Consider the following 10,353-nt stretch of genomic DNA (forward strand, 5'->3'; position numbering starts at 1 on the left):
AACTAATCCAACACACAAACTAAACCAACACACAAACTAATCCAACACACAAACTAAACCAACACACAAACTAATCCAACACACAAACTAAACCAACACACAAACTAATCCAACACACAAACTAAACCAACACACACACAGCTACGTCGTCCACAGAGGATTTAATCTCTTTCTGGAGAATTAAACTTTCACACATTACAAAAGGTGGTTTTCTCACTGATGTTTGTTTCGAGTGTTTCTGATCCTTCTGGTTTTAATGAGTGAGTAGATGATATTAAACCACTTGTACGAAGAACTAGAAAAACGTATATGTGCTGAAACGATGGCATGAAGAATCCAGCTCCATTCTTTGAAGGAGGTGTTCACTTCGTTTCTCTCGTTCTGTCAATGTGAGAAATTGATGTTGAAACCCCCCCCAGGCAGTTTCAAAGGTCACCAGTTCTTTGAGGTCACCTTTAGAAACAGCTCAAAGACGATTCACTCGCCCAAACACATGAAGGAGAAACCTTCTCAACAGAATCAGACTCAACAACCGTTACGTAGACGACAGCTGCACGAGAATCTTCTTTCTGAAAACGTCCTTAAAGCATCACACACGACGTCAGTAGACCAGCGCTTCACAGCAAATATACTTAACAACAACTCTGTTACACTGGATCCCCTGCGTTCATACGATAACATAAGATAAGATAAGATAACATTCGATAACATATAATAAGATAAGATTATCTTTATTGATCCACACACCAGGGAAATTCAGATCATCCAACATGAAGAGGATCAACTGCTCAAGAGACAAAGTATCGTGGTGCATCGGTTGAGTTAAACTAAAGATTGTTTCATCAATCTGATCGAATTTGTGCTCATTAAAAGATAAGAGTGATAAAGGGCTGAAATAATTTAAAATAGTGCCTTTGAGATAATTATTTAATTATTTTCCCGTCACGAAAGGGTGAATGAATAACAACAAAAACAAAATAAACAAATATCGGGATCGGTATCGGCTAGATTGTTGTTTTCAACATCGGTATCGGCCAAGAATTTCCATATCGGTGCATCCCGAACTAAGCAGGTTTTGTTCTAAGCAGGAGAGACTTCAGGTTAAACTGTTTTTAGTTTTATCTTCAAAACACAATTGTCTTTTGTTTCTTCATCTAACTTTAATGTGGCGACGCCGGCGAGCTAGTCCTGGCAACTCGAGCTGCGCCAATCATGTGACATACATCATGTGACATACCTCACTCTCCATAACCATCATAGTACACACCCACTTTATCAGGTGGTCTATTTAACCAGAGAGACATTTCCCATCAACCCCTCTTGCTCGCACTGCTGCTGCAGTATTGCCACATGTTGCCTCCAGGAGAACTGGCTCTGGAGGAGCAGATGATCTCTACTGACTCACAGCCGAGTCAGACCAGAGACGACTCGGTGAAGTCTTTGGAATCAGCAGGACTGGAAGAGTTGGAGAAGGAGCTCAGGGAGACAGAGGAGAAGTTGGCTGCTACGCTGGAGAACAAACTCCTGACTCAGCAGAACGCTGAGCTTCAGGTCCATACATCAGATCATTTCAGATTTGAATTATATGGATTGAAGGTTTGTTTCCTGTCCAAGACAAACCTGGACCAGCTCTTACTATAAGCTTTCTGGCAGAGGTCTTCAACAGGGGGTCCGCTACCCCTAGGGGGTCCGCGGAGGTACTGCAGGGGGGTCGCGAAATCTTTGGTTGATTAGACAATTTTTTAAATTTTTTATAAATTATAAAAAAAAAAATTATAACTTTTTTTTTCCACGAATTCAAATGTCTTTCAATATACATTAACATGCATCCAACATATTGTGAGGCTGATTTGACCCTCTGCCTGACAACCTCCATCCGTCCAAGATTGGATGTTGTGTGCTACTCATCAGGGTCCGACATCTCACTCATGTGGGAGTATGTGTGCCCTCCATCTTATGACCATGTGATATTTCAGTTTTTCTTTTTTAATAAATTAGCATAAATTAGCATAAATAAATTAACTTTATTGATTTTAGCAAATGGCTGCAATGAAACAGAGTGAAACATTTAAAGGGGTCTGAATACTTTCCGTACCCACTGTATGTTTATTAACAGCAGTGGCATGGCCACCCTGTACCTTGCACATGTTTAAATTAAAAACATGAATATATGAACCCTGAATATTTGAATAGCTTAGTATTGAATGCACAATATCAGGGTAGTTATGTTTATACATGGCACTAGGCCCAGTTTAATATAAAACACAATGTTATACAATATATATAGTAGGGGGTCCCTGCTCCATCTCTCCACCTGTTTGGGGGTCCTTGGCCTGAAAAACGTTGAAGACCCCTGCTTTATGGTAATGGAAGGATTTGAGCCTCCTGTTAAACTGTTAAAATTGGGCTTTACTGGTCAGGGGTCAAAGGTCACAGTGACCAGATACAATTATGGGAAAAGTCTTTGTGTCACATGTCCCCCGAAAGATGGTGGAGACCTTAACCGATGTTTTCAGGTCTGATCAGAGAGAAGCTGTCTAAATAATAAGGCTATCTTTATTATTATTGTCAACATGAATATTAAAGTCACCAACAATAATATTTTTTTCTTTATTTATGTCTACGTCAAATAATCGTAATAATTTAAATCAATGTGAATGAATTAATCCATTCGAATTAATGCACTTATTGTGAGTCGCTTTGGATAAAAGCTTCAGCTCAATGAAACGTAATGTAATGTTCTGCTGATATATGAGTCATCAAAATATGATTTTTAAAAAGACGTGATAGTGTGTTTTTATTTCTGTCTGTATGTCTGTGCGTGTGTGTCTGTGTCTGTGTGTGTGTCTGTGTGTTTGTGTGTGTGTGTCTGAGTGTGTGTGTTTGTATGTGTGTGTGTGTCTGAGTGTGTCTGTGTGTGTGTCTCTGTGTCTGTGTTTGTGTGTGTGTGTGTGTGTCTGTGTGTTTGTGTGTGTGTCTGTTTGTGTGTGTGTGTGTGTGTGTGTGTGTGTGTGTGTGTGTGTGTGTGTGTGTGTGATGGAGTCTTGTTGGAGTTTCTCTCTTCTTCAGTAACAACTTTGTCTCCAGAGCATCGACTCTGGAGGGTTCTGCTCCTAATGATGTAATGATGTAATGATGTAATGATGTAATGATGTAATGATGTAATGATGTAATGATGTAATGATGTAATGATGTAATGATGTAATGATGTAATGATGACACAGAATGAATAATAAAGATAAAGTAACACAGAACAAAATACGAAAGAATTACAACTTGAAACTTTATTCGTCAGGTTTACATCCCAGCACGGAGACAGCCGTGGTCCCTCTGACTCCTCCCCCTGACCACCAGATTAAATCCTAGGTTCTTCATGAGCTTATGTTCTACAATGTGGGGTTAGATTGTGTTAAATCCACAAATAGAAGCGTGACACGATTTTTGCGGTAGCATCTGCTGTGGCTCCGCCCTCTGAGCTGTCGTGCAGGAAAATAGTGTTTTCATCACCAAACTGTACTTTGTCATTTATTTATTTTGCATTTATTGATTTGTTTATTTCTTTCTTTAGTTTTAATTAGGTCTTCCTTACATTCATACAAACCTGATGTCTATTTACATATGAGTTGTAATATTTGTTTTATTGATTTGACTTTTGTTTGCTTTTACAATATTTGTATTACTTTATACATGTTGTGTGGAAAAAGATGAAAGGAAAAAAGTGCCAACAAAATAGGAAAATATGAAATTATGTTCGGGCCTCCAAATAAAATGTGTGTGATTATGACTGATCTCTGTTTGTGACACGTTCTTCAGAAATCGAGTAAAACTGTTTTTGAAGGTGAAGGAAAAAGTGAGTCTGACACTAATCATGTTTTTTAGGATGAAAACTAAAGATTGTGAAAACCTCTCTGGGTTTTTTATGAGTAATATTTTTATGATTTATAAAATTGAGACAAAATAGCTGTTTCTAGTACAATACACAGAAAACACATACAAACTGTTAAATTAATTTTCACAATTCTCCACTGTTTGTTTGTAAATGTAGAAAACGTTGCAGTCGTCATCAGATCAAAAGAAGAATTAAATAACTTCTTTTCAAACTTTTTATTGTTTCTTTCAAAGCAAATAAAGAATGTGACGAGAGATTTGTCAGATTGATAAAACTTGATTATCATCGTTTCCTTCATTGACAGAAGCGAAACAATCCCAGCTCTCCGTTCAGCTCCGTCTCCTCCGGCCGAGTTCAAACATCACAACATATTTAAGGAGAAAAGACAGTTGAAGCAAAGATGAGATGTTTACAGATGTTTCGGATCCTGGACATGTTGAGTCCGTACATCAAGGGGCTGAAGAGCGGCTGACATGTGAGCCAGTACAAAGATAAAATGATTCTCAACAGGTTGGGGACGCTGCTCATGTTAAATCTGCTCTGCATGATTTCAAAACAAGCCCCGAAGGAGAAGTTGAGCAGCGAGAGCAGGTGGGGGGTGCAGGTGCTGAGGGCTTTCTGTCTCGTCTGCTTGGAGCCAGAGAAACAAACCGTTAAAATCCTCACGTAGGAGAAAAATATCAGCGACACAGGAGACACGATAACAAAGGAGGTGGCAGCGAGTCCGTAGATGTTGTTGACGGAGGTGTCGGAACACGACAGTTTGACGATATAATAATTATCACAGTAAACCTTGTTGATGATGTTTCCACACAGCTGCAAACGGGCAGTCAGTGTTAATGGAATAAAACACACAACAGAGGCCGACAACCATGTGAGAGTAATGAGCAGTGTGATCTTTCTCTGTGTCATACGTGTGTTGTACTGCAGAGGACAACAGATGGCCAGGTATCGGTCATAAGACATCACGGCTAAATTAAAGAATTCCACACAAGCGTAAGAATAAAGACAGAAGATCTGCAGGAAACAGAGAGGACGAGAAACCGTGTGAACGTCTGAGAGAATCTGGAGCAGGAGGAGAGGAAACAACCCTGTGCTGCCATACAGTTCATTTACAAACAGGCTGCACAGGAACACGTACATAGGTTCATGGAGACTTCTGTTCATACAGATAACTACAATCAGAGACGTGTTGGCACAAAGGATCAACAAGTACAAGGACAGGACCAGCGTGAAGAACAAGTATCTCAACAGGCCAGAGTCCACATAAGCAGCCAGAGTGAAATAAGAAGCGATGGTGGCGTTTATCATGATTCTCTTCACGTGAACTGAATTCAGTGAAACTCCACAAAACAGATTCTCGAGGAAACGACTGTGACAGCGTGTGAAACTCACCGCTGCCTTCATGACAGTTCTCCTGGAGCTCGGCTCAGAGTCACAGAGCTCAGACTCTGCTCCACCTCTTTGAACCTTCAGACCAGGAGACGTCACAGGATATTCACCAGAGGACCAACCCTCAGAACCACAGTCTCTCCACAACTTTCAGCAAACGCTCAAACCTTCAGCACGCTGGGGAGTGGTCACACATTTTCTAATTCCTATAAGCAGGTCATCAACGCTGACATTTTCATTAAGGCTGAATATATTACATTTCTGGGAGTTTTTTAAGGATTGTAGCCTCATCTGAATTTTAAGACACAGCTGGGTGTCGAAGCTGCACTGAGATGCAACAGGACCAGGACAGAGACACGTCCATCACCTGAGGACATGAGAAGCTTCACTGAGATCCAACAGGACCAGGACAGAGACACGTCCATCAGCTGAGGACACGAGAAGCTGCACTGAGATCCAACAGGACCAGGACAGAGACACGTCCATCACCTGAGGACACGAGAAGCTTCACTGAGATCCAACAGGACCAGGACAGAGACACGTCCATCACCTGAGGACATGAGAAGCTTCACTGAGATCCAACAGGACCAGGACAGAGACACGTCCAACACCTGAGGACATGAGAAGCTTCACTGAGATCCAACAGGACCAGGACAGAGACACGTCCATCATCTGAGGACACGAGAAGCTTCACTGAGATCCAACAGGACCAGGACAGAGACACGTCCATCATCTGAGGACATGAGAAGCTTCACTGAGATCCAACAGGACCAGGACAGAGACATGTCCATCACCTGAGGACATGAGAAGCTGCACTAAGATCCAACAGGACCAGGACAGAGACACGTCCATCACCTGAGGACATGAGAAGCTTCACTGAGATCCAACAGGACCAGGACAGAGACACGTCCATCACCTGAGGACACGAGAAGCTTCACTGAGATCCAACAGGACCAGGACAGAGACACGTCCATCATCTGAGGACACGAGAAGCTGCACTGAGATCCAACAGGACCAGGACAGAGACACGTCCATCACCTGAGGACACGAGAAGCTTCACTGAGATCCAACAGGACCAGGACAGAGACACGTCCATCATCTGAGGACATGAGAAGCTTCACTGAGATCCAACAGGACCAGGACAGAGACACGTCCATCACCTGAGGACATGAGAAGCTGCACTAAGATCCAACAGGACCAGGACAGAGACACGTCCATCACCTGAGGACATGAGAAGCTTCACTGAGATCCAACAGGACCAGGACAGAGACACGTCCATCACCTGAGGACACGAGAAGCTGCAATGAGATCCAACAGGACCAGGACAGAGACACGTCCATCACCTGAGGACATGAGAAGCTTCACTGAGATCCAACAGGACCAGGACAGAGACACGTCCATCATCTGAGGACATGAGAAGCTTCACTGAGATCCAACAGGACCAGGACAGAGACACGTCCATCATCTGAGGACATGAGAAGCTTCACTGAGATCCAACAGGACCAGGACAGAGACACGTCCATCATCTGAGGACACGAGAAGCTGCACTAAGATCCAACAGGACCAGGACAGAGACACGTCCATCACCTGAGGACATGAGAAGCTTCACTGAGATCCAACAGGACCAGGACAGAGACACGTCCCTCATCTTCCTGTGCTCACTGGCTAACGGCTGCTAGCTCACGGGTTTGGAACATATTGACTTCACAGGTTCTTAGTGAGTCTTCGGTGAATCTGCACCTGAACTGTCCTGATGTGATATCAAGTTGAATATGAACTTGATCATCTACATTATGGTTCTGATCCTATGGACCCAAACGCAACAATTTAAGAAAGGTTTATAAAACGTTTCATAAATCTGTTTTTCTTATTTATTCTACAACCTACATGTTCACTTATATCAACAGCTTCAGTTACATTAAGACTTTCACTCTTTTGAATTCAGTTCATATGAACATTTATTTTCTAGATTCAACAAACTGTGACTTTTAAAGTAAATATGAGACGATGCAGGTTATATATTTCACATCTTCAGCAGTTCTACAACTGTTGAACTGTTTTTGTGTCGGTGTAAAAAACGAGGAGTCCCTGAACATCACACTGAATCAGATAATGAGGCCTTCACAGTCTTCACAACCTGTGGGAAATATAGGATTTGGTTGTAAAATGTTTTTCATCCATTGTGTCATTCTATGAATTCTCATTTTGGAAATAGCTCCAGACTCAAATTAATATTTTTGTGAAATAAAATAAAACAATTTTCTTTTTCCAGTGAACATAAAAATTTCCTTTTGGGTTTAAAACTGTGATTTGTTTCATTATGTTAAAACACTTTAATATATCAATCAATCAATCAATCAAATTTAATTTGTAGAGCCCATATTCACAAATCACAGTTTGTCTCAGAGTCGTTAACAAGGGGAGACGTCCTCTGTCCTTCACCCTCAATAAGAGTCAAACTACCGAAAAAACTGTTAACAGGTAAAAAAGAAAGTAGAAACCTCAGAGAGTCACATGTGAGGATCCCTCTAAAATATAATATTTTAAAATCTGACAGATTTTTATTGATAGTTTATTCAAAAAGCAAACAAATCATCAAATATTCATATTTTATAGCTAAAACATTAAAACATAATACAATACACAGACACACTGCCACTTGTAGAATCCCTTCCTGTTTGGCAATTTGTCTTCAAAGTAAAAGCACAGCCTTTGTTTTGTAAGTGATGCTTTTATTTTGAGCAGTTGTTTACCAGAGGAGTCGGTTATAAAAAGCGCTGCAGCGGCCGGACGCTCACAGAACCTGTCTGTCCCTTCACTGAGTGAATCAGGTTCTGTGCTGATGCTTCATTTATGACGTTTGTTTACACGGAACCTCATGAAATAACTTTGAAATATTTGTCGTCTTTGTAAAGAACAGTTTAAAAGCTTTCCTGCAGGTTTGAGTTTATAACTTTTATTCTTCATGTGAATCATTAATTCAAATCATCAGTTTTATTCACGATGATAAACTCCTCACGTGTTTCACATTTCGTCCTCACTGCATACGTCCACACTGCACATTTCAAACACATGTTTGCTGTGCTGGTGTTGTTTGTGTATGTTGTGATCCTTTGTGCCAACGTGCTGCTGATTGTAGTTATCTGTATGAACAGAAGTCTCCATGAACCTATGTACGTGTTCCTGTGCAGCCTGTTTGTAAATGAACTGTATGGCAGCACAGGGTTGTTTCCTCTCCTCCTGCTCCAGATTCTCTCAGACGTTCACACGGTTTCTCGTCCTCTCTGTTTCCTGCAGATCTTCTGTTTGTACACGTATGCCAGTGTACAGTTCAGTAGTTTGTGCGTCATGTCGTACGACAGATATCTGGCCATCTGTTGTCCTCTGCAGTACAACACACGTATGACCTCTAGTAGAGTCGCCCTGCTCATCGCGTTATCCTGGTTTTATCCATTTGCTTCCATTTTGGTTTTGGTTTCTCTGAGCTCTTCTCTGCAGCTGTGTGGAAACGTGATTCACAAAGTTTACTGTGATAATTATTCTGTGGTCAAACTCTCCTGCTCTGACACCTCAGTCAACAATCTTTATGGAATATTTTATACTCTCACCACTGTTCTCCTGGTTCTTTTAATCTTTTACTCGTACATGAGGATTATAAAAGTTTGTGTCTCTGGTTCCAAACAGACGAGACAAAAAGCCGTCAGTACCGTCACACCCCACCTGGTGTCGCTGCTCAACTTCTCCTGTGGCTGTTTCTTTGAAATTGCACAAAATCGATTTGATATGAAACATGTGCCAAATATGTTGCGTGTTTTCTTATCATTGTACTGGCTCACGTGTCAGCCGCTGTTTAACCCCATCATGTACGGACTGAAAATCACCAAGATACGCATCACATGTAAACATTTTGTAATTGGTAAAACGTGAAACGAACTTTACTCTCATCGTTTTTTATCCTTTATTTTTTTATATTTATCTTTTTTTATTTAATGTTTCTATGTTTCTATGTTTCTATGTTTCTATGTTTCTATGTTTTAATGTTTCTATCCTTTATCTTTTATCTTTTGTTTTTTATTTTATGTTTCTTTGTTTCTTTGTTTCTACCTTTCTATGTTTTTATCTTTTATCTTTTTATATTTATCTTTTTTATTTTATGTTTTTACGTTTTTATGTTTTTATCCTTTATGTTTTTATATTTTATGTTTCATGTTTTTTAAACACATACTTTGTTCATCTTAACTCTGTTGATAATAAATATTTTGACTGTTTTAATATTGTGAGAATGTTTTTAAAAGTAGGTGATAATCATGGATGCTGCTAAAAATCCTGATGATGTTTTCTTACACCTGACACCTATTGCACTTCTGTCCGTCCTGGGAGAGGGATCCCTCACATGTGTCTCTCTGAGGTTTCTACACATTTTTACCTGTGAAAAGGGTTTTTAGTAGTTTTTCCTGACTCTTGTTGAGGGTCAAGGACAGAGGATGCCACACTGGCTTCCTGTTAAATCTAGAATCGAATTTAAAATTCTCCTCCTCACCTTCAAGGCCCTTAATGATATGGCACCTCTTTACCTTAAAGAGATGTTAGTTCCATATCAACCTACTAGAGCACTCCGATCCCAGAACTCAGGTTTACTTGTTGTCCCTAAAGTCTCTAAAAGTAGAGTAGGAGCCAGAGCTTTTAGCCATCAAGCCCCACTGCTGTGGAATAATCTCTCACTTTCAGTTAGGGAGGCAGACACGCTCTGTTCGTTTAAAAGTAGACTCAAAACCTTCCTTTTTGATAAAGCTTATAGTTAGAGCTAATTTGTGCGATGTTCCAAATTTGATTAAATGGCAAAAACCCCTGATGATGCTAAGACGCACAGGGAATTTATGACACAAGACACACGGAGCTTCTCTTTCCTGCTTCTCCTTCCTTTTCTCCATATTTATCACATCAAGATAATTCTTATCTGATCAGTACATGTTACTAACTTGACCCCTTTTCCCGGAGTTTCTGTGCCTTAGCGCCCGCGGATGCAGGGCCACAGCTGTGGCCGCACCATGGATTATGATTGTGGATCGCGT

The 10,353-nt window shown here is 40.7% G+C and overlaps 2 protein-coding genes across 2 annotated transcripts; one reads left to right on the plus strand and one right to left on the minus strand.

The window, feature by feature from the left end:
• Positions 1–4,261: 4,261 nt before the first annotated feature.
• LOC133003061 (olfactory receptor 4E2-like) lies at positions 4,262–5,296 on the minus strand. The gene has a single exon (XM_061072649.1). It carries the CDS (start codon positions 5,294–5,296, stop codon positions 4,262–4,264), a length of 1,035 nt encoding a protein of 344 aa, XP_060928632.1.
• Positions 5,297–8,284: 2,988 nt separating this feature from the next.
• LOC133004000 (olfactory receptor 51G1-like) lies at positions 8,285–9,208 on the plus strand. The gene has a single exon (XM_061073853.1). The coding sequence runs from the start codon at positions 8,285–8,287 to the stop codon at positions 9,206–9,208; it is 924 nt and encodes a 307-aa protein (XP_060929836.1).
• Positions 9,209–10,353: the final 1,145 nt, after the last annotated feature.

Source organism: Limanda limanda, chromosome 6 (genome assembly GCF_963576545.1).
Source record: "Limanda limanda chromosome 6, fLimLim1.1, whole genome shotgun sequence".
Taxonomy (NCBI): domain Eukaryota; kingdom Metazoa; phylum Chordata; class Actinopteri; order Pleuronectiformes; family Pleuronectidae; genus Limanda; species Limanda limanda.

Coding starts and splice junctions, on each gene's coding strand:
- LOC133004000 (XM_061073853.1), top strand. CDS start 8,285: ATGATAAACTCCTCACGTGTTTCACATTTCGTCCTCACTGCATACGTC.
- LOC133003061 (XM_061072649.1), bottom strand. CDS start 5,296: ATGAAGGCAGCGGTGAGTTTCACACGCTGTCACAGTCGTTTCCTCGAG.